Source organism: Sebastes fasciatus, chromosome 13 (assembly GCF_043250625.1).
Source record: "Sebastes fasciatus isolate fSebFas1 chromosome 13, fSebFas1.pri, whole genome shotgun sequence".
In the NCBI taxonomy this organism is placed as follows: domain Eukaryota; kingdom Metazoa; phylum Chordata; class Actinopteri; order Perciformes; family Sebastidae; genus Sebastes; species Sebastes fasciatus.
In genome coordinates this window covers 22,322,037-22,346,872 of record NC_133807.1, presented here as the reverse complement: position 1 = coordinate 22,346,872, position 24,836 = coordinate 22,322,037, and the positions used below count along the sequence as shown (strand labels likewise).

Sequence of the window (24,836 nt, the reverse complement as noted above, 5' to 3'; positions counted from 1 at the left end):
ATCATTACGTTGATCATACAGGATATACATACATATATATATATATATATATATATACAGAGTATAAAATAGGTTTCTATTAACAACTTGGTTTGTCTGCTAGTTAAATGAGGTTTGGAAGCTGGAACTGTCATGAGTTCATATATTTTATTAGATATAAGACACTGGTTAAGACTGAAACACTGTTGGTCAGTATTCACGTGATGGCTTTAAATTAACATGTTTGATGAATGATCGATTCAAAGTATTATTAAAAAAAAAAACTTATCAAAGAAAACAAGTAGTCTAAGCAGGCTGCATGATGTATGACTTTGCTGAAGCTTTGATTTAACAGTATAAAATAGATGCAAAGCAAAAAGAAAAGGCTGACATGGACAGTAATGCCACTGTGATAAAGGCACCAAGTTGTTGATAACATTCATTTCTTTCATTTCTCTCAGTACAGTAATGTAGCTAAAATCAACCCAGTTAAATCTCAGTAGCCACTTGTTTTGGACTTCATCAGAAAGGAGGAATACTAATCAGACTGTGATCGCAGCATTCACAAATACCTGGGCTTACAAAGAAGAACGCCTCAAGGCCGTGTTGGGAGTGTGATGTGGTGAATGACCACATCATAGACACAACACCACAGCTAATTACACCCATAAATACGCTCCGTCACCGTGTGAACAGAAAGTTGTTGGTGCCTCATTTCTAAGATTGAAAAGCACGAGGAAGAACAAGTCGCTCTCTTTGGTTCAATATTGGAATATATAGGAGAGTATACCCACTTCCTCCTTGGTAACCAACGACAACTACATCCCTGCCAATCAATCAAACCTCAGACTTTTTTTCAGTTTTCATTACATATGAAAGTAGAAGGGCACTCAGAGAGCACAAACCTCCACCAAGGCCATACCCTTAACACAATGTTAATGAAAGTGCAAAGTAATATGTGTGTCCGCTCTTCCACCGAGTTCCATGAAAATCGGGTCAGTAGTTTTTCTGTAATCCTTCTGACAAACAAACCGAACCGAAAACATGACCTACTTAGTGGAAGCAATGATAAATCATGATTTTCTGATTGTGAAACGAAGCTAAAACTTCAGCTAGAAGCGACGTTTCTAAATCGATTTAAAACCATTGTGCTACATGATGTAAGAAGTGACAGAAAAACCTCACTGAGTGCCACATGTCGGGGCCTGAGGAGAGGCCAGAAGTAAAGACAATGGAAATCATATCAGTACAGTAAGAACTTGGATTGGATGACAACTAATGAGTCAGCTATTTTACCATAAGGCCACTGGAGGTTATTGGCACCGAAGATGGCTTCAGTAAGTATTCAGCAGCCTAATTTATGAGCACCATCATCTTCATTAGTCTTAATGAGCTTGATGATGCATTTGCAACACACATTAACAGCCTGCTGATCTGACTCCTGGTTTCATTTACAGGCTGATCCCAAAGTGCAAAACAAGAGCAGTAATAACAGTTGATCAAATGTTAACGGATAGGTTTTTGCACCCTGGGATAGGGGATGATGTCAAACTGAGAGGCTCTCACTACAGTATGTGGATCAGTGGTGTCTCCCTCTAGTGGTGATTAGACTACACTATCACAGTGTGGTAAAGGAGAAGAACTGTGTGGAAATGGCTTTTACCCATTCAAACTGAGTGTTTGTCGAGTATACGGCTGTGAAGTGTGGATTCGTTTTAGGGCAAGTACACCAGAGAAACGTATTTGGGATGGTGCAGTGAAAACATACGCAGAGAATAATCGAAACAAACAAACAAAAGCAGCAAATCAATGGCTAACAATGTGTGCAGACTAAGATAAGGCTCAGAGAGACAGCTGCTTCATGCCATTGCACCAGTTCTTTTGTAACAAGTGAGACAGATGCCCAAACAGGTCTTCTTGTTTCAGTAATGTCCACCTTGCCACAAGATGACTTGGCAGGTCCAAGAAAATAGTTCCCATTGCATGGCGAGGGACACAGCGACACAATTACAGGTCCACATAAAAATATGTATGCGATCACGCTTTAAAAAACGTCTTTGAAATCTGAAAAACTCCTCTTCTCTCGTGTCTGAAATGTCTCTCATCTCCTGTGATTAGAAACTCACGGCAGCACATCCCTTCAGCGGAGGGTGCTGCTGCGCCCGTGTCAGGGGTCCGCTTAAAGAAAACAGTGGTGACGCCTCTCCACCAGCTGTGGGGCAGTCAGACGTCTCTCCTGTTTTAAATGTGGTGGAGGGAGCGGAGAGAGGGCCGCACATCAGAGATACGTTGGCGTAAATGGGACATGAATTCAAACATGGTGGCGGCCAGACTCTGGTGGATGAGGTAGCGGGGCAGTCGGCCCTGACGAGACACAAACAGAGAGTGTTAATAGTGTACTTTGTTCACATTAGCATTTTATTGCACACCTGTAACATATTCATATTTACATTTATGCATTTTTGTTTGTTTTCATGTGCATGTTTCAACTTTAGCCATATTAGCGGCATGGCTCTATGGATGGCGGTCTGATCGATCCAGATTGAAATATCTCAACAACTATATTGCTAGGACATTAAAGAGTAACTAAACCCCAGCCCCAGAATCACTGGATCCCATACCACATGGAAATCTATCTATCTATCTATCTTGTAAACAACAATGGCGGCTCCTGAAGAGGTTAGCGTAGATGCTGCAGTAGCATCAGTTCTATCAGATCTGGAGAGTATTTCTTCATTGAAAGAAGAGTAAAGAACAACACTGAAGGCTTTTCTCGATGGAAGGTGTGCTTTTTTCTTTTCTCTGTATAGGCTTCCCTGTTTGTCCTACAGCCTATGTTAAACCTTCATATGAGTACCTATCTTCCATTTATGATGTATATAAAGAACTTTTTTTCTGTGCGATCTGATCTCATGTTATTTAGTTGTTTTCATTATTTTTAATTTGTTTCACCTGTCACGTTATTATCCGTATATATATATATATCCGTATATATATATATATATATATATATATATATACAGATATATATATATATATATATATATCCGTAATTAAAAAAAAATAAAAAATATATATATATATACGTATATATATATATATATATATATATATATATATATATATATACGTATATATATATATATATATATATATATACACATATATATATATACACATATATATATATATACACATATATATATATACACATATATATATATATATATATATATATATATATATTTTTAATTTTTTAATTTAAATATTTCCTTCCTCTTTGTCACTTGTTCTAAGATGTTGGGGTGCCTGGATTTGCTCTATTCTCATTCTATTTTTCTGCGTCCTGTCACTATTTGCTGCTGCAACAACAACAACAACAACAACAACAACAACAATCCTGTTTCTAAATACAAAAAAATAATTTGACTAATTTTCAAGGCAAAGACGACCCCATCTTGACTCAAATGAAAACGGCAGACTAACTGCAGCGTGCATCTTCTCACCTTCAAGTCTGTGTTGAGGATCCAGATGAAGGTGCAGACGGACGGGTTGCTGCTGGATTTGAGAACCACGAATCCTCCCGGACCGTTCTCTCCTCTGAGGCCCACAATAAAAAGGTAGAAGAGAAGTTAAAGAAGTGAAACACAATTGCACTTTTGTCAAATCGATACGATGTCCCTGGTCTGACCTGACGTAACGACCGATGGGAGGTTTGGCGTCGTGCTCGGTTGCCATGCCAGCAGACAGGTAGCAGTCTCGTTTGCGTTCCACTCGGCGAACATTAACAAAGTCCCTAAAGGAAGAAAAATCAATCGGTCAATCAATTGACTTTATTTCAGACCTGCAGCCCGCATGAGAATGAGATAAAAAGACAGACAGATAAGAAACAGACACATATTGAAGCCTGCTGTGCTGATGTACCTCGCAGACACAACTCCCCCCGCTGCTCCAGAGGACACATCATAGGACACCAGAGTGTTGTCGTCAACCCTCTGAAGGATCTGAGAAGGCAGAAAGCACTGTTAGTGTTTTTTCTCCTGAATTTGGCACAACACCGCCGAACAATGAAAAAGTTCAGAAAGATGAGTAAAAGTTGTCACCTGGCAGCCAGAAATTGTTCGGTTCCACTGGACCATCTTCTCTGGTTGCAGAATCACCTCCTGATACACAAGCTCAGCAGGACACTGCATGAAGGCCTGAGCACAAACAATACAACATTTCATAAGGCAACATTTCAAAATGCCTTTTCTCAATCTAAGTTCATAGTGGGATTTTACCTCAATTACACGTTTATTTCATGTCACTTTGCATGACAGTGGAGTCACAAGCCCTCAGCCTTTCAGAGCTAACCAGCTAGCTGCTTCCCCCGCGATGTGTGAAGGAGAGATACCACAGCTCCTTCCTTCCCGCCGCTGTCACACTTAACAATCAGCCAGTAGACCACACATACTAAAACTATCAATTCACTCATGTGCTATATCAATTAAACTAATCAATATCAATATTTGTTAGGCACAAAAAATGTGAATGCAACCATTCAGTCATTATATTTTGCTTCTTTTTTTTTCCCCCTGTTAAATCATTTATTATAGGCCATTTTGAACTGATGCTTCTTGTTATTGAACTGTCCTCTTTGCTGCTGTAACACTGAAAATGTCCCCGCCGTGGGACTAATAAATGATTATATTATCCTAAACGTGGACAACCTGGTGGAAAATATGACTTCATTACCAAGGTTGGAATTGAAATAAAAAAAGTAATAAAGGCTACCAGTCACAGAATTTCATATGATAAATATTGAGTTATTTGTTTAAGTTATGGAGGCATATACATGAATCCCATTTAGTATACGGCTATGAAAATAATGGTTAAATCTATGCAAGATAAGCATATCGTTTGTTTTCATGAACAGCGAATGGTGTGTTGCTTTAAATGTTGCGGCCGCAAGGAATTGTGGAACGACATTATCTCCTTTCCTTTGGTAAAGGATGGTCCAGTGGATCTTAAGCTAAAGGAGATAAGACAGGAAGCATTTAAGCAACTTTGCTTAGCGTTAGAGGATTCGACCAGCTCTTATCACGGCTGTCACTTAGATACATCCCGGTACCTCAATTAGGAACCTTCCTAAGCAAAACAGACTTTTCAGCCACAGCCTCTGTGTATTTCTGCTCTTCATAGTTTCTATCTCTGAGGATCATTTGTTGAAACAACATGCTGCTGTTCTAGAGAGGAAAAAACCACACGACTCAACACACAGCAGGTCATTTAAACACAGCAGAAGTGTGTCTAAAAGTAAAATAAATATTAAGCTGTGCTGGTTGTGACCAGGCCTTGTTCATCATTTACAGCAATGACCCCACAAGTGACAGCGGTAAACCCTTGGAAAACAGAGAGTCTTAAATAGCCCTCAGTTATGTAGCATCCCGTAAATAGCAGGCTTGCTCTGAATTCCTCTCCGGGAAATGACCCACCCTGAAAGGAACTCTTTTACAACGTGACTCCAGTTGCTCTGAAGCACCAGGAAGTCTCTTTAATAACTGATTCAATTTAACACCACATTAGTCTCGATTATTTCATCACTATGCCCTCTAGAGGTTGTAAATACATACATACCCATCAGCTGTGTACCTAATTCAGTTATGGTATGAGTGTTAAACGGATTGTGGAAGCTGCACTGACATACAGCCTGGCCTACTCTTTACTGTTACAGCTACAATAATGTAGTACAGGGAAATACATAAAATGCCAATGATTAATATGGCATTAAAGGGATAGTCCTGGTGTTTTGAAGTGGGGTTGTATGAGGTACTTATCCATAGTCAGAGTATTACCTACAGTAGATGACGGTCGGCACGCCCCCAGTTTGGAAGCAAAGCAATGTACTGCTGTGGACGGGGCCGACAGCAAAATATGTTTTAGCAGCCTAAAAGAAAGGCTCACCTAAAAAAGATCTTGCTGTCAGACAGCCCTTTCCAACGGGGAACTGAAGCCGTTGTATCCAACTATGCTCTCACCAGACTCCATTGAAAAAAACTGTCATTTTCATTTGGATCACTACTGCAGCGCGTGTCTTATTGAGACACAGTTTCATAATGAATAAACACAAAGTGCTGCTGTACCTTCAGAATGAAAGTCTTTCCATGGAAGGGGATCTCCAGAGTGTAGACGGAGTCTCCCATGTCCTGACATGAGACAAAACACCGTTAGTCACATGATGCTTTCGCTTTCATTTCAGTGTATTTAAGGAAAACTTAAGTAAAAGACTATTCACTCAGTTACAACACTGCATTACCTTTTTGGTGGTAAAATACATATATATAAATCTTTCATTTAAAAATGTCTGATTCAGAAAAAAATATGAGTTGAACTAGGAATGAACTGAAAGCATTCCTGCGGAGAACAATGTGGTATGGCAAGAGCTGGGTTTCAATTGATGTTTGGAATTTGGATCTCGTTCCAAGTTGCTAAAATATGTTGTTTTTGTTTACATTTCAGAGTACCACAAATATGTCACTTAATCTTCTATCTCTGCTTTTCTTATCAGCAAAGAACTGTGTACAAAATATTGAATTAACTACAAAGCAAATATGTGATACATCTGGCAGTAAGTTATTGTTTTAATACTCTTATCTGTCTCCAAACAAGTTACTAAACTTATAAGGGTTTAAAATTACCCACTATCAAAACACTGTAGAGACGGTAGAGTAGAGGATTTTTGAGGCTGATACTGATATTGTGAGTTGAGAAAAATCTGATAAAGATATACCAGCAGATTAGGGTTGCTACTAATGATTACTTTCATTTGTTGATTAATCTGTGGAATGTGTTCTCGATTAATCGATTAGTTGTTTGGTCTATAAAATGTCAGAAAATGTTGATCAGTGTTTCTTAAAGCCCACAACTCAAAAATAATCAGTTTACTGTCATAGAGGAGTAAATAAACCTGAAAATAATCACATTTAAGAAGCTGGAATTAGAGAATTATGACTTTTTTGTTCTTAAAAAATGACTCAAACCGATTAACAAAATAGTTGGCGATTAATTTAATAGTTGACAATTAATCGATTAATCATTGCAGCTCTCGACACGAATTCCTTAGAATTGTTTTAAAAGAAAATTGTGACAAAGACACATACAAAGCTCTGTACACTCACATTGTTTTTCTCAAACTTCCAGTTGTCCTCCTGGGCTAGGATCTGTTCCACCACAGTCATGGCCTCCCGACCCTGTCTGACGTACTCCTTCTCCTGGAACGAGAGGGAAATCATCAGTGGTGATCAGGTGAGGAGCAGAAAGACTCCTCAGACTGATGCAGCTACCTGTGTAGTGACAGCTCTGCGTCCGAGACCCTCCTCATCCAGATCCTCTTCAGACCCTGCAAACACAAGTTCAGAGCCAAAACTCAAAGTGTGGCTCAAATGATAAATGTTGAAGATTACATTATACGCACATCACGTAGGTGCGAGGCTATCAAGAGCTTAAGTAAAGAAAAAGGTAACACCTGCACAATACGCCATGCCGCAGTTTTTACTGCTTGGATCTTTGTCAGGTCAAAATGTACAGCACACCAACATGCAAACAAGCTAAATGATGGCACACATGTAGTCAAGATTTCTTACTCAGTTTTTCCTCTAACTGTATGTCATATTTTTGAACGTAGGTGTTGTATTTTGTGATATATGGGTCAATGAATATGACAAATAACATATGTTTGAAATTTAGAAATATGGCCTTACTGTTTTTATGTACTTTTTCTATGTGATTTATTGAATTGTTAAACGTTTGGGGATGTTTAATCACGCTGGTGTTTTGGATGAACCACACTGGGCGCAAATTAATCACACATTTTTTATCAGCTGTCAGTGTGCTGACTATGACTATGACTTGCCCCAAACTGCATGTGATTATCATAAAGTGGGCATAGAACACATTTTCATTCACATATCTTGAGGTCAGAGGTCAAAGGACCCTGTGAAAATGGCCATGCCAGTTTTTCCTCGCCAAAATTTAGTCTAACTTCGTAGCGTTAGTTAACCTCCTTCGTGACAAGCTAGTATGACATAGTTGGTGCCAATGGATTCTTTAGTTTTTTTAGTTTCATATGATGCCAGTATCTTCACTCTTGCTTTAAAAGTGAGCCTGCTACAACCTGAAAATCACAGGTTGCGTTAATGCGTTAAAGAAATTAGTGGCGTTATAACTAATTTGCCTGAATGCGTAATTATCGCCCTAAAAAATAAGATCCACGCTTAAGATCCACGTAGGATCAAATCGTAGTCAATAAAAATGTATAGCATGGAGTCGTGTGCAGGCGTTACCTTTTTCTCAAATGATAAATGTACAAACATACAGGAAAGAATGAACCCACTAAGGTGCACACACACACAGACTGAACTTGAGGCCGATTAAACAAGAACTGATCTATAGAGACGAGAAGACATCACCTGCTTCAGATTCAGGTGGAGAGTAAAACTGTCCGTCTGAAACAGCCCGGGGGTAGATCATGGGGGCTCGTTCGCAGGCTGCGTTCACCGCCGCCAGGTATGCTGATGTCAAAAAGGAGAAAAAATAGTTTAAGAAAGGAGAACAGTTGTGTTAAAACTTGTCAGGAATCTCCTTCTCACCTCTCTCATCATCGGCCTCCTGAGTGAGCACCTTGAAGTCGAGGAACCAGGTCTCCAGCCAGGCCACCACAAACGAAGTGATGGGTATCACGTAGCCAAAGGCATTCCGGGAGAGGAGCTGGGTAGAAACAGAAACCATGTCATCCTGAAGCTGCGGGGTATTAAAAGTACTAGAGGTTCTATTACAAGAGGTGGTTGTTGTATTTTTTTGTTGGTTTACTTCGTCGTTGTCGGATATAAAAAGAGGAGAGCTTTAAAAACGCCAATAAAGTCATGAAAACTCTTATCAGCTCATTGTTCGGTGAGACAGCATTTATTACTGGCAGAAATGCAGAAGTGAAAAGGTCTCTGTGGTTTCGGTTGCTTACACCACACATATACATAACTGTAACACGTAGGGGGGACACTCACACTGGATACGATGACCTTGACAACGAGGAAGACGCTGGTCACAAGAGTGGTAACCTGTGGAGGATTTAGATTTGTGTTATAATTCATGTCCAGATCGGCTCATAAGATACATTACATTATTTCATCAGTGTGTGTTTCACTGCGGCTGAGCTCACTTACTGCAATGACCCACCAGTGCTTCAACCGAAAAGCAGCGTAACCCACTTGTAGACACAGGAAACGAAACACGGCAAGGAGCTGAGACAAGCAGGAAGGAACAGGAAAGGAAAATGACCTTGCAGGTTTAATGCAATCATGTGGTTCAGACACGTTGACTTGTGTTAACACTTCCTCCTCTTGTGTCAATAAATGCAGACGTGTGACAGCTCATTCAGATCCTATAAATCAGGCTATAAAACAATATCAGCCCGGTCTCTGTGAAACACTAGACAAATAAAAGTAGAATGAATTACAAGATCATGCCACTACTCTACATTGAAATCAAATGAAACTCATAAAGACTTACAAAGATGTCAAAGAAGGAAGACCTGTAGTTATAAAGGACGACCTCATTTTTTAAGTTGTCCCAGATCCCTGAGCTGGAGATCTGCAGGAGAACAGAGCACATCAGAGTCTCACCCATCAAACATGTCTCTAAAAACATCTTCCATCTGTTGAGCCCAACTCACGTTCAGCTCGATGATCCACAGAAGGGAGATGAAGAGCAGGTCGAACGTCACGAAGAGACAGAAGGTGCGGCGGACGTCAGAGATGGCCTTGCGCTCTGCGAGCGGCACCAACATGTACGGGGAAGGAAGGGACAGCGACGTGGAGTAGGAAGCGTTCAGGGAGGCGATGGCAGGGAGGCTGCCCCCGAGCTCCCCGTAGTCTACACCTGGCATTCCTGCGGTGAGACAGGAAACTCCTTCTGCAGAGAGGGAGATAAAGTTATTTAGTATCACTCTCCTTCTCTATTATTATTATCTGTAATATTGTCAAATCCCTTTAACGCTCCTAGACTGACTTTACTGTCTTTTAGAGGCTGTAGCAGGTTGAGTTTTAGAGCTAGAGAGAAGATACGGATATCATATGAAGTAAGAAAACCTAAGGAATCCTTTGGTACCAACAATATCATGTTAGCTAAATAACGACGCTCCAAATTTGAGCTAGATTTCGGCGAGGAAAAACTGTCATGGGCCATTTCAAAAGGGTCCCTTGACCTCTGACCTCAAGATATGTGAATGAAAATGGGTTCTATGGGTACCCACGAGTCTCCCCTTTACAGACATGCCCACTTTATGATAAAGTGGGCGGAAGGGGTGGTGGACGGGTCAAACAAACACAAGACTTTCAACCAGAAGATCAGCGTTTGTGTACCGTGTGAAACTGAAAGTAATGTTGACTTATATTGTCACGTCAGTCTTTAGTTACGAGACTCGTCGGTATCATCAGCTCCATGAGTCACGTTAGTCGCTCGTCAGTGAAGTCAACCACGACCGTTTCCCAACCCAAACTAAGCGGTTGTGTTGCCTAAACCTAAATTCCTGTGTAAACAGAAGTTTATTTTGAAAGGACACTATGCATGTAATAAGCGTATATTGTCAAACTCCACAAAAAATCTATCTTTTGAGTAAACGCTCACCCCCAGTAGAGATGAAAGGAGGGTGTAAAAAGTGTATAGGTCACTAACATGATTAACATGCGGACTGGGAGACAAGTTGTGTATTTAGTAAGGCTGTCAAAGTTAATGACTTCATTAACGCAATCGATCTTTCAGAGGTTGTACTGGGCTCAGTTGTAAAGCTAAAATGGAGATACTGGCATCATATGAAACTAGAAAACCATGTCATACTAGCTTGTCGCGAAGGAGGCTAAATAATGCTCCAAACGAATGCTAAATTTAGGCGAGGAAAAGCTGGCATGGCCATTTCCAAAGGGGTCCCTTGACCTCTGACCTCAAGATATGTGAATGAAAATGGGTTCTATGGGTACCCACGAGTCTCCCCTTTACAGACATGCCCACTTTATGATACTCACATGCAGTTTGGGGCAAGTCATAGTCAAGTCAGCACACTGACACACTGACAGCTGTTGTTGCCTGTTGGGCTGCAGTTTGCCATGTTATGATTTGAGCATATTTTTTAATGCTAAATGCAGTACCTGTGAGGGTTTCTGGACAATATTTGTCATTGTTTTGTGTTATTAATTGATTTCCAATAATACATATATACATACATTTGCAAAAAGAAAGCATATTTGCCCACTCCCATGTTGATAAGAGTATTAAATACTTCTCAAATCTCCCTTTAAGGTACATTTTGAAAGGATAAAATGTGCGATTAGATATTTTAATCGATTGACAGCCCTACTTTTAAGATAATGTTTCTCCATTGAATAAAACATGACACTGAGACTACAATCTTAACTACACTGAACATTTTGTATCCTCTGCGTAGACAAACTATTTGTGCTGCCAGATGTTTGAAAGCTGGTAAAAGAAACATGATTTGATCTTATAAAAGACTCAGATTTAAAGACTCAGCAAGGAAAACAATGCACCTTTTTAAAAAGCTACTGCCAGTAGGTTTTAGTGTTGGTCTGGAACTCTTTATTGAATGCTGTTTGCACTCTGGGGTCACATCTTTGTCAGAATAACAGGAAGAGAGCAACAAGTTTGACCATTGTTAAACCAGTGATTCACGATCAGTAGATGCTGAGTGAGTTTCAATGGACTCTTAAACTATTTCTAGACAATGAACTTAATGTTTAAAAGCACCATGATGAGTCATCTCTGGTTTATCTACTTACCTAAAATAGACATTCATCAGCATTTAGATAGGACATCTTTAAATCTTTAAAAGTCAGATTACATTTAGTTTTGGTGGTTTCAGACCTCAAGACTCCTCTCCTCCTCCTCTCCTCCTCCTCCTCTCCTCCTCCTCCTCCTCCTCTCCTCCTCTCCTCCTCCTCCTCCTCCTCTCCTCCTCCTCTCCTCTCACTTCTGTTAAACAACAAACTGTCTGATGCCAACGTTACTTCAGTGTCTGTAAGGAAAGCTAACAAGCTAACTTACCCCCTAGTGGCAGAGAGATACCAGTAGAACTAGACAGACAGAAACATAATCACCAGGATCACAGGAACATTCTTGTAAACAAACACTGGTCAGATGAAGAGTGGCTAAGCTAACTAGCCAATGATGTCAGCTAACCACGGCTAACTTACACTTTTACTTCATGTCTCAAGTGACAAGCTACAAAAAGTAACGCTATGAAACAAAAGAAACAAAGTTAACACAACCAGGTATTTAATTACTTCATAAAAACCCACATTTAAAGCTTTAAACTTACTTGATTTAGCACAACATGATCATCATCATCTAACTAACGTTACCAACTCTTCCGGGTTGAGCTATCAAAGATTAAATATCGCCGCAAGATGAATCACTGCCTCGATCCAACCTCCAACACGCCAAAGTTACGTTACGTTACGTTACGTTACGTTACGGGCTGATTTATCAAAGATTAAATATCGCCACAAGATTTAATCACTGCCTCGATCCAACCTCCAACACGCCAAAGTTACGTTACGTTACGTTACGTTACGGGCTGATTTATCAAAGATTAAATATCGCCGCAAGATGAATCACTGCCTCGCTCCAATCTCCAACACGCCAAAGTTACGTTACGTTACGTTACGGGCTGATTTATCAAAGATTAAATATCGCCACAAGATGAACCACTACCCCGCTCCAAACACGCCAAAGATCACGTGATGAAACTACAATTCTTGTGTGTACGTGTATGTGTATGTGTGTGTGTGTATACATTGCATGTTGCATTGCATGTGCATATTGTATATTATAAATTGTATATTATAAATAATAATTTTAGCATATAAGAAAAGATTTAAAAAAAAGTCAATATGATTAAGTTAAATATGTAATTAATGAATTGGTATTGTGATTAAGTTATATTATAAGTAATGAATTGGTATTCTGGATTGATAACAAATTTATATTTTTATATTTTGATCGCTCCAAAATACGCCAAAGATCATTTGTAAGATCACGTTTATGTCTGTTTTTCAAAATGTATTTTATGTGGAAAAATAAAATTCAACAAAATCTCAGACCCAAACAAAACTCACCATTTACGTTACTAAGGGGAAAACTGACATAATGTCAGAGCATGTCAAAGCCTGGAGTTCCTTCAAAATCAGTGGTTCTCACCATATTAATTGCATTTTATTGTTCCTTTTTTAAAATAAATATATATTTGTTTGCATTTATTTATTTGTTTTTGTTCTTTCAGTGTCGTAGTGTAGTAATGCAGCTGTATAGTGTGATGTGTAATGCATTTAGTGTTGTCAAGTGTATAATGTGTAATAAAGTGTTTTCCAGAAGATTTAACAAGCTGTTATGTCTGCCTTTAATGTTTAATAGAATTGAAGGAGAGTATATACACTGACCTCTGGTGTACATGAAGCATAACAACATCATACGGATTACAAAAATCACGGGACGGGACCACCGCTCACGCTCTCAAACAATGCAAGAGAATACGCTGTACTGCACTTCCGGTGTCGTTAGAAAATTGAAAATGTCATAAAAAAACAAACTTAAAACGAGTTCTTAGCAAAATGTATAATCCCTACAATGTATATCAAATATATTACATGTCACATGTGTACTAAATTTTTTTTAAATCCATCAAAAACAATATTATACAAATAACCATTTGCCTAATTCTATTTATTTTAAAGCTCTTTTTGAGACTTTTTTGAAATTGCACAAAGTTTAATAGGGGTCATTCAGTCTTGTGAAGGGCTCATTGCATGGGTGGAAAAAAGTACAAAATGCAAGTCTCCCTCAAAAATAATCCAAGGCACACTGGACACTCTACAGTGTGCCTTGGATTATTTTTGAGGGATACAATACACCTGAAGGATCCAAAGAGCACCTGTATGTGATTACCACAGAGACCCAGCAGCGCTTCTACTCCATTGTCTTTAATAGGGGTCAATTTCATTTAGTATAATGCAATAGTGACTATATGTGCACAATGATAAAGACCATATATTTTGGTGATAAAACATACATTTTTATGACTTTTGTTTTTAGACTTAATAGACCTAACTACTGTAATAAATATAACTTTATGTGAGTTTACATATCTATCCAGACATCTGTAAAATAAGTACAAGTAGGTTATCAACTACTCTCTGGTTCACTTTTGATTTTGCATGAGAATGAAATTAAGATAAAAAACAAGTGACCAAGTTTGATAAACCCACACAACAAATCTTTCCTATATTTTATGATATTTTTTTAAAATGTTAAATAAAAAGTTTGGTTTTCGCAGAACTAATTAAGCTAGTGTACGTCCTGATAAACAGCACCAGACTGTTTCAGTGTTTGTGTTTTATAGAGGACAGTGATTGGAAAAGGATGTGTGCAGCAAAACAAAAAATAATGAAAATTCACATTTCCTTGGATGAATTACGCACATACAATATGTACAGATCAGTTTAAAGGAGAAAAGGAATTTTTTTTTATTTTGATATCATATTGTTGCTCACTTTATAACAACCACATCACATTGAGAAACAAGAGAATGGAAAAATAAAAATAAAAATAAAGACAGAATAAGCATTAAGAGTTCATACATGTCTTTCCATGGTTGTTTTCTTCTGACCCAGGTGGAGAGGGGAGGTGGACAGCGAGTGGAGGAGGGAGGACAGCGTCAGCTGCAGAGCCTCGTCCAGTCATCCCACTATTCAAGCAGGTCAGAGGTCAAAGTTTCACACAGTTTCTATATACAAACCGCAGCCCAGATGATACAAACAGCAAGATTTATTCATCCTGTGGCACAACTGGAAACCTTCTTATACATCAAATCCTGTATCTTCAGTTAACCTGGAAATTAAATTAGATAGATGCTGACTAAAACATTTATAAAGTTTTGTTGTTGCCCAAGAAAAGAGAGACCAAGTGAATATATGTGTTAAAAAGAATTCAGAAAGTTTGCGCACTGACCGTTATGCTCAAGTGTCAGTCATACAATAACCGCCTGGTTTTCGGCTTGTGAGTTGGATATAGACAGTAGAAACAGGACAGAGCTGAGCTACTCACACACTGGACGTTAGATTAGAAAAATAGCTCTTACAGACATACAATTAAAAAGATGACAATAGAAAAGCGTTAACATACAAAAGGGAATCTGCGAACACTGAGAAATCCCAAATGTGTCAACAATATTGGATTTTAAATTACATTTTTTGGATTCCTTAACATGGTGTCAGTTCACAATGGATCCAGTTCAAATGAGTGAGGCAACGGTCGGGTATTTCAAACAAATTAGAGGTAGCTTTGCCCTTTAAAGATTCATTTTTACTCAAATATGAAAAGTGTGGTGTGAAATAACCACACACATACACTCACTTGCTCATGGATTTAACACAATTATAGACAAAAAACATTTTGGTGTTTATTACTTAAAGTGATACTCCACCCAAAATATTTCCGGTATCTATCTTTTTATTATAGAGTAACATTGCAGAATTAAAAGCAGATTATGACTCAGAGATGGTCTGAGAAGTTTTTATGGGTCTTTTTTAAAAAATATTTTTTAGGCCTTGAAAAATTGCCACAATTGGAAACATGAATTTAAGTTGACCACGTCTGCTGTTCAAGCTTTCAAAAAGTTAAAGTTATAATCCGTAAAATTTCAGTATGTGGTGATTTAAAGGTGCAGTGTGTAGGATCTGGCGGCATCTAGCGGTGAGGTTGCAGATTGCAACCAGCTGAAACTTCTCTCGTGTCGGAGAACTACGGTGGCCGACGCGAAAATGTGAAAATGTGTTTGGTTTGTCCGGTCTGGGCTACTGTAGAAACATGACCCGCTACCTATGTAGATATAAACGGCTCATTGTAAGGTAACAAAAAAACACAACGACTCATAGTTTCAGGTGATTATAAACTAATGAAAACATACTTATTAATATTATATTCAATTTCTGCCAATAGATCTCCCTGAATGCTACACACTGTTCCTTTAACACAGCTCTGATAGTGTTGGGAGAGTGAAGAGTAAACAGTTAGGATGATACCAATGAGATAAAATTACAAAACAGTAATCCGGGATTACATGCTGCACTGTTTCCTGTGAATCCCTCATGAGAATGGCGGACTCCGCCACGAACAATGAGAACTATATAGACCTTTTCATTTGCATTCTGTTGCGAGGGAAACATACAGCTTACCAATAATCCTGATCTTTATCCAGCGATATCTCTGTCAATTTTACTGCTAATAATAAGAGAAATGCAGTGATGGGAAGCTGTTCTCAAGGTGTATTGGTTGTCATTCTATAATGACGGATTGACCCTGAAGTTACCATGCTCCTCTTATTTGGTTTTCACGTTTTTCTCAGGTTAAAGGCTTTTAAAAGCACCCTTAAAAAATAAAGAGGGAAAAAAATGTGTCTGTGATCTTCTGACATCTGATCTAATCAGCTTGAACACACCTTGGAAATCATCAAGACTCATAAAATCTGTTTTCTGCAACATTTAGGAATATTTAGCGCCTATTTGGCAGCCTATTTTGAAAATTGGTTGCCATGGCTCTCAGCGGCCGAATTCGCAGCGCCCCGATATCTATATCTTTTCATAACATATAAACCTACGTCTGTGCCAAATTTGTTGCTTTTATCACCAAATTTACAGGTGTTATGAATATTTCAGCTTAGCTGCCCGACAAACAGCTTTGGTCCAAGTTTACTTCCTGTCAGCTACTGCGTTAACAAACATTGGAACAGGAAATACAAAGGGGCCCATTTAGATGGTTAATGATAAGTTTGAAAAGGTCTATAGAGAGGCAATTACACAATCTGAATTCATTGAATAAATGTCGACAAGCATTAAAGGTGGATTTCAACCCATGAAAATATGAAGGATTATAACTTTAAGGTAGATACTGTATAGGCTGGAGTATCACTTTAAACCTGTTGTTCCTATTTTCTACCACAAGATGGCAGTGCATGCTTATTTAATCTCACTGCTAAACATTGAATATGACAAATCAGAGCGATGATGTTTCAAAATAAAGTGGAACATGATCCACACACTTTTAAAGACTTTCAAGTACTTTTGAAAGGGTCGTATAAGAGACAGTCTTTGTTTAAAATGAGTGTGTGTGTGGTTCTCGTGGTAATTATTATCCTCTTTATAGGAACATTGAGCTCTGTGCAGAAGCATTAAGGTAGAGGGAGGACTGGTCTTACAGGGTATTTGGTCGTGTTGACCTCGTTGTCCCTCCACTCTCATTATAAACAAAAGGGACATTAGGGCAAGAGTGGCGTCTCTGTCAGTACATCATTCCTCACCTGCTCATAATACACAAACTGCCTCTCTGTCCTCTCTTTAATGCACCGTTACCGTTCAATCTTTAGAGGTGAAGTAGTACAGAGATCTTTGCTCACTCGTCTCCACACATCCACAACTTTAGATTCTAACCATGTGACAAAACACCTTCACTCTTCTTCCCTCCGAATGTTTACCCCTCTCACTCTCACTCTCTCTCAGTTACTCCCCCAACTGTTCTCCTCTGTCGTTTCCTTGATTTTGTCCCCTTCTTCGTCCTCGTCCTCGTCCTCGTCCTCCTCTTCCTCCTGTGCCGTTTGGATCTGCTTGGCCGTCTCTCTCACGCTGGAGAACTTGTCTGACTGCTCGGTGGTCGTCGTCTCTGAGGAAACAAAGACTGAGGTCAAAAACAAGCAGTGAAATCACGACACCAAGTTTTGCTTTTGGTAATTGTTACCATTGATATAAATGTGTCATAGTAGGCCTATCATATGACGTTTCTTTGTTGAGTTAAAGAGGACCTATTATGCTCTTTTTCAGGTGCATACTTGTATTGTGGGTTTCTACTAGAAATTTTTTTCACATGCTTTAATGTTCAAAAAACGCTTCACTTTTCTCATACCGGCTGTGCAGCAGCACCTCTTTTCACCCTCTGTCTGAAACGTTCTGTTTGAGCTCCTACACCCCCCTCGCCCCACTCTGATTGGTCAGCTATCCCACTTTTTTGTGAATGGTCAACTGAACCAAACTCTTTGGACTCTGCTCCAGCTCCGCTCTATCTCGCTTTGTTTGAGGGCATGTCAAACTTGCTGACATCACCACGTTACAGAAGAAAAGGCGGGACTTCAAACGAGGCATTTCAGGCAGTTCAGGAACAGAGTTTCTGTAGGGGGAGAGTAACTCCCTTTGACGTGGACTTTGGGCTTTGTAACTTTGCAGACCTTTTACATGCACAAAAAACTATATAACATATTAAAGGAAAGGGAAAAAGCACAAAAGCATAATAGGTCCTCTTTATTTCTGGTGAAAGAGATGATTGGTAGGCAGGAAGACACTAGTATTGACAGTGGAGCTGGAACAATTAGATGATTAATTGAATCGTCGCTCAACAAAAAAAAAAATTGGCAACTGTTTTGAAATGTATTAATTGTTTAAGTAATTTTTAAAAGCAAAAGTGCCCAAATGTCCCCATTATTAGACTTCTATAATAGTAAACTGAATATCTTTGCATTTTTCATTGATTATTCGAGAAAATAATTGGCAGATTAATTGGTAATGGAAATAATCAATAGTTAGTTAGTTGCAGCCCTAATCGACAGTTTTTCTCTCTGTACAGGAAGACAAAGGTTGTGTTATATATGTACGACTTTTGTTTTTTATCATAACTGCTTATTTAGTGTTATTGATAAGCATAGAGATTGATGCATAATCAATTAAAAAAAAGTAACATTTCTGGTGAGTTTACATGAATTTTGTGTTTGTGTGATCCTTTCTAAGCTGCACTTCAGACATTTAGAAACCCACTAGATGAGACTGAGGAGAAGACTGTGCTTCTTATTCTTGGAAAACCTTTTCATAAGATGTCAGTGACGAACAGCTACGTGATTAAGTAACTTGTTTTCTTTGATTTGTCTTGTGTTTGTGATAACGCAGGCCGAGCCCAAACTGTGTCGCTCGACCGAAAGAACAGATGAACTGTAATCAAAGGAGCCAATCAGGATCTTTCAACATCCCGTTTGAGTACTTTGTGTTTCAGCCGGCTGAATCCACAAAGGGATTTATTGAGAGAGTCTGTCATCTGGGCCGACAGAGCAATAACTCTGAATGAAATGCCACCGTTCTCATGTGATATAATGGAGATTAAAAACCAATAATTTTGCTCCATAAAACAAAATAATAAGGGAGCGTATATGCAAAAAAAAAAGTTCACTTCAACTTGAGATTTGTGTACTATTTTTTCCTGGAGATGAAACTTGCACAGATATTCTGCTGCTGCACATAACTCAAACTCTTTTATACTCGGCACAGACAGCCTGCTCTGTGTTTGCTTGTTGATCCTGTCTGGCCTCTCTGACTGGTGGTCAGGTGTTGTGTCACCAGCCTTTAGTCAGCTGCAGTGTTTCTTCTGACAGATTTGGGGCGCGAGACAGAGAGCTAATATGACACTGGGGCTGTCGCTCAACGCACAGAGCTTCATCTGTGCTGCTGGTCGGCCTACAGACGAGCGAACGTTACCCTGAAACCTGCAGGAGACTGTTCCTCTGAGAAGAGGGAACAAATAGGGATTTATTTTACATTTGTTATGGGAGCAAATGATTTCAGAATAGTTTAAGGTAGTTGTATTTCTTGCCCTTTTGTTTTTCAGTTATCTTGCACATTATTTTGTTTTTCCATCTTTGTAAAATATAAACTTGATGGTGTCCAACTTTGTTGCTGTCTCACATACTGTAACAAAGACACAAAAAATATAGAGTTTAAAGTTTTATAAAGTTTCTAGTCTGGTAGATTTGTTGAGATTTCAGGTGATAACCAGTAAGCAGAGTGTAATCTATTGCATCTACTTGAAAACAATGAAAACACTCATCTTGGGCACAGTGAAATAACAATAAGTCAGATATTTTGCATATTGAGGCCTTAAGTTTTGGTGTGACACTTTATCTAACATGTTTTTCTCACTGTTTCAGGAGGATTATCAATGATGGGAGAAAAATTTGTCCTCAAATCTCAAACTATGTGAAATGTTTGCAGACACCACCAGGATGAACATAAAGGAAAACTGGATCATTCACACAAACGTCCGCGGTGTTTCCCGATCCACACTCCACTCCAGTTGATGACAATAATGCACCATAAAGGCAGGAGTTCAACGCCATTTGGCTATCTTTGTATTCCTTTAAAGATGAATTATATAAATGTGGAAAACAGCAGATCTTTAAACAAACTCTCTTCAAAACAAGCATTCACTTTGTTATCTTCTTCTTCTTCTTTGCAAACCAGCTAGAGGTACATACGCCACCAACTGGACTGGAGTGTGGAACGAAATTGGAGCGTTCGCGTACAGTCCGTGCGGTCACAAATTTTAGGCTGCACACGGCCGTCCACATAAAGTCTGACGCGAACCCCCGTGGACATGGGCCGATGACAACATTTACGTCATGCAGACCTAAGCGGACCCTCTTGGACATGCAGACATCTCAAGCTGTGGGTGATATATTCTAATGAGCCTGCATTTGACATAGGAAGGGGAGACAAATCTGAATGGCTTGTTGAATCACATGTTTTTTGATCCAGGCAGCTCACAAAATCTGACTGGGTGGTCTTATTTCACAGTTTGTGGGTTGGTATAGGCACTCCAGTTATCTAAATGTATGAGCGTAAGCACTAAAAAAGGGAATTTTTCATGATATGTCCCCTTTAAAATGTCTTTTCCCCCTCCCATTAAACCAGATTGTAGCTGTGCTGGAAATTCCTCAATCACACCATCTATCTTATTTTCAATTTCCGTAAGCAGGTAACAAAAATACAAACACCCAAACCAGACATAGAAAATGAAAGCCCATTGCCAGTGTTTCTGTTTTAAGCAGTCTTCAGGGTGTATTTGTCTTAAAACAACAACAACAACAGTGTTGTCCTCGCTGCCACTGTGTGCTGCTGTTGTGTTCCCAGCCAGTTGACAGAGAGCCTCCCTCTCACCAGCAGCTTTGGTGGGAGACGTGTCCTCTCTCTCCTTTCTCTGCCAGTAGTCCTCCTCCTCCTCCCCTTCACAAGGGTCTTCCAAGGGGGGGTAGATACCTAGATGCTGCATATGTGCTTCGGCCATCTTCTGCACAGCTACACACAGGTAAACACACACACACACACACACACACGCACACACATACACACAGGGAGACGGCCACACAAACACATGGACACAGGGATAGAGGGATATGTTGTTTTGGTTTTACCACGCTTCAACACTGTCAGTTTTTATCAAGCCTCACAGGGGTTTTTGAATACATGCCAGGCAGGCAGGAAGCCAATTAAACACATGCACTGACAGACAGACAGGCAGGCAACTGAAAAACACTATCCCACACTGATTATTTTGAGCCTCCGCTGTTGTTTTCTATCCCTTCTCTCTCACCCTGCTCTCCCATCTGTTTGTTTGTACCCTCGTCTTTCCTCGACTGCCTGACTCACTCTCTTTTCCCTCCCTCCTTATACGCTCTCCTCTCTTTGGTGACATTACCTTAACACCCCCTCTCACTTCCTCTGGGTCACCTTGACTTCTCTCTCTCTCTCTCTCTCCGTTTCACACCCTCAGATGCACAGCGAAGCACCGAGGCGGGTCACTTATTCTAGTTTGAAGGTAGGTTATGTAATTAGAAATTATTCTGAGATATCTCTCTCTTCCTCTCTCTGCGTAGGAGCTGATGAAGGACAGATTTCTGATGCAGGAACGAGGCCTCCTGGCTCATTATATCATCACTCGACATGCAACACACACCCAGAAATCCCCATTAAATGAAGCTCCGCTGACACAAGCTCTGCTCCTTTAACGGCCACATGCAACAAACAGGAAGCCACATGCGTAAAGACACAAAAGAAAGTTTGTGTTCATGTATGTATTTCTATCTCGCCTATACGTGTGTGTGTTCATGTGTGTGTGTGTCACAGCTGTATACACAACTGACTGTAATCCAGGATGATCCAGACTTTCCTAGACTCACACTCAGTGTCTCACAGCTGTCACTCTCTAATCTCTCCTTTTCTATCTGTCACACACAAATAAATATACAGGTCCTGCTGTACAGTAAGAGCAGAAACACATGGTAACACGCCTGCATATCACACATGTGCGGGATAAATAAGAAATAAAAGGCCTTTAATGCATCTACCCATCTGTCACATGCATTTTTTGTCCTTTGTCTGCTATTATGAAGCATGGAAAGCAAGGAGGAAATTGACTGCAGCGAAGCACGGTAAAACAAAAAGGACTTAAACACAAGGATGAATCACAACAACACACAACCACCACCTGTAGTACCACTGCTGCTCAGACCTACCTCTGAGTGATGGAGGCTGATACACGTTTGGATTGATGACACGTTTTGGTTTGAGCACTCCGTTCTCTCCGACGACCCACTGCCAACAAAGAGAGAGAAACATTACCCCCCATTTATACATACATTTCTATTTAAAAATCCCTTTCAGACACGTTTTAAAATGTAAAAGTACTTCTGATACTGGTATGGCTTTCCACAAAAATGTTAAATTACCTTGTTGTTGTTGTTTTTCATTCTACTCAGTCTCCTCCCCCATTGAAACACCCAGTATGTATATTCAAATAGCATTAATTTCAAAAGTTTAACTGCAGGATATAAGATGTCTCCTACTTTGTTATGTGCACTGGAGACTTCCACATCACACTTGTGTAAGTTGCATACTGGTTGAAGAAGATTAATTATACGTACATCATCTATAGGTGCGAGGCTATCAAAACAGCGTCAGTAAAGAAAAAGGTAACGCCTGCACACTAGTCTGATGAAGATCCAAGCAGGATCAAAACGTAGTCAATAAAAATATTGTGGCATGGATTAGTGTGCAGGTGTTGCCTTTTTCTTTACTGAGTTGCATACAGGACCATGATTGGCTCCAAACTACAGTAGTTGTGATGTTGTGGAAAATAATTTCTTGCATAGAATATATTAATATGTGAATGATAAAGTTTAATAATCATTGGACAATCATCTTTTCTGTAATAAACATTTATTTTTGTTAATAATCTTTAAATTGAGCTAATTGAGCCTTTAAGAAAGTGTACCTACATGCAAGCTTAACCAGTGAAGACGTGCTGACACCATTAGATTTGGAAAATGCTGAATCCAATCCAGAACTTGGAAATATTGGTGTCTAGGTGATCAACCATTTTCAAACGGTATAACGGTAGGAAGACACCTGTTGTAAGCCGCACCAAAGGAGGGACTTGTGCTAAAGCATAAAAGCCGGAGCACCATTGAAGGTGCTCCAGTCTGATCTCGAGACCAGCACTCGGTTTATTGTACTCTGTTTGATCTACAGTAAATCTATTCATATTGAGTTCTGAAGTCTGTCCTGTTTTTAAAGTTTATCTTTATTGAAGTTATTGAAAATGTGGCTGAGGACCTGAAGCCATCTGGCTTGGCTGAGGCATTTCATCCACAATGTCACAAATTCCTGCTAGTACTGTAGGTACACATGAGATTGAAGATGAGCAAAGAGAAACAGTGAAAACAGCCTTCTAGTGAGAAACTCTGCAAAGTGCAAAGTAAAGGTCAAACATCCAGTAATAAGCATTTTAGGGTATTTTTTCCTCACAAATATACATGTATGTCTTTGTTCCAAAACTTCACAGAAGAAGGCAGTTTAATTATAAAGCACATTTCATACACAGTTATGACAGAGTTATGATGTCAACATAAGAGACATATTCAAACCCAAGATGCCATGCACCTTTATATCAAATTAAAGCTCGGGCTGCACAATATATATATATTTATTTTTATCGTTGTCAACTTGCGTGATAAACACATTGCGAGAGAAGTGTTAGTTGAAAGAGAGTATCAGTAGAAAACTGCACATTCAAATGTGATTGTTTTTATTGGTGCCTTTTGTGTTCAGTTCAATGTTCAATTTGTTCAATAACAGTATTTGGGAAATTCTTTACTTTCATTTTTTTTTAATTCAAGCAGAATACTGAAAGCAACAGAAAGGCAGAACTTAGTAGACTTTAACATCTGTTTATTTATCACAAGTAATATCGTTACAGCGTTATAACGCTATTGTATATCGTATATTTTCCTCATATTGTGCAGCCCTAATTAAAGCCTTCTTTATCTCTTACACTCCCTTTATTTCTATGGTATAGTCACTAAATGTGTTCGTCAGCCATGTGAAGCAATATTTGCAACACAGGTCTGGTTATTCAGAAATTGCCTGGATACTTCCCCAAAGAACTGCCTGGAATATTTAATTTGTCAACATTTTACGTCATTTAAAATTTGTTTAAAATTTGACAAAAATGACTTGTTTTTATGAATCTATGAAGAATGCAACTTAAAGCTCAGGGAATTTAAAATGTTTAAGTTTGAACTAAAGATTTCTTGGGTTTGAAAACGATTGGCCACACAGCATGAGTTTGTGATGATGAACACATCGAAGGATCCAGCAGGGTTAAAAAACTTTAGACTATTACAAAGTAAAAACCAGTTGGGAGCTGATATTTATGAGGAAGACAACAGATAATAGAAAAACACAAACTCCAAAATGAGGGTGTGTGTTTGTTTCAGTTCATAGGATAGAGTGGAGGAGGATGATGAGAATGATGAGAATGCACAGACACTTATTATAGAAAAGTGTTTTGACTTCACCTTTACCTGATGGGTGGACTGATCATCCTCAGGAGATGATTGGTCGGCTACTCTGAACAGCGTGGCAGGTGTTGGCCTCCTGCGCCGGATC

The 24,836-nt window shown here is 39.2% G+C and overlaps 2 protein-coding genes across 5 annotated transcripts in view; both read right to left on the bottom strand.

Annotated features, from left to right (window-relative positions):
* Positions 1 to 133: 133 nt before the first annotated feature.
* Positions 134 to 12,484, bottom strand: stard3 (StAR related lipid transfer domain containing 3). Its single transcript, XM_074656207.1, has 15 exons — positions 12,344 to 12,484; positions 9,686 to 9,924; positions 9,523 to 9,603; positions 9,177 to 9,254; positions 9,018 to 9,071; positions 8,607 to 8,724; positions 8,427 to 8,528; positions 7,302 to 7,357; positions 7,137 to 7,229; positions 6,102 to 6,164; positions 4,083 to 4,178; positions 3,904 to 3,983; positions 3,671 to 3,775; positions 3,486 to 3,579; positions 134 to 2,343 (listed from the first exon to the last, which is right to left on the bottom strand). The coding sequence occupies exons 2-15, from the start codon at positions 9,896 to 9,898 to the stop codon at positions 2,221 to 2,223; spliced, it is 1,356 nt and encodes a 451-aa protein (XP_074512308.1). The 5' UTR covers positions 9,899 to 9,924; positions 12,344 to 12,484; the 3' UTR covers positions 134 to 2,220.
* A 2,033-nt stretch (positions 12,485 to 14,517) lies between these two features.
* The window catches only part of ppp1r1b (protein phosphatase 1, regulatory (inhibitor) subunit 1B), a 28,003-nt gene continuing 17,684 nt past the window's right edge, over positions 14,518 to 24,836 (bottom strand). The window contains exons 2-5 of one of the 4 annotated variants that reach the window (XM_074656203.1): positions 24,746 to 24,835; positions 22,403 to 22,481; positions 21,048 to 21,185; positions 14,518 to 17,736 (exon numbers count right to left, since the gene is read on the bottom strand). In XM_074656203.1, coding sequence (XP_074512304.1) covers positions 17,573 to 17,736; positions 21,048 to 21,185; positions 22,403 to 22,481; positions 24,746 to 24,835 — 471 coding nt within the window. In that variant the 3' untranslated portion in view covers positions 14,518 to 17,572. The remainder of the gene's footprint in view (positions 17,737 to 21,047; positions 21,186 to 22,402; positions 22,482 to 24,745; position 24,836) is intronic. The other 3 variants (XM_074656204.1, XM_074656205.1, XM_074656206.1) reach the window with 3 other exon arrangements.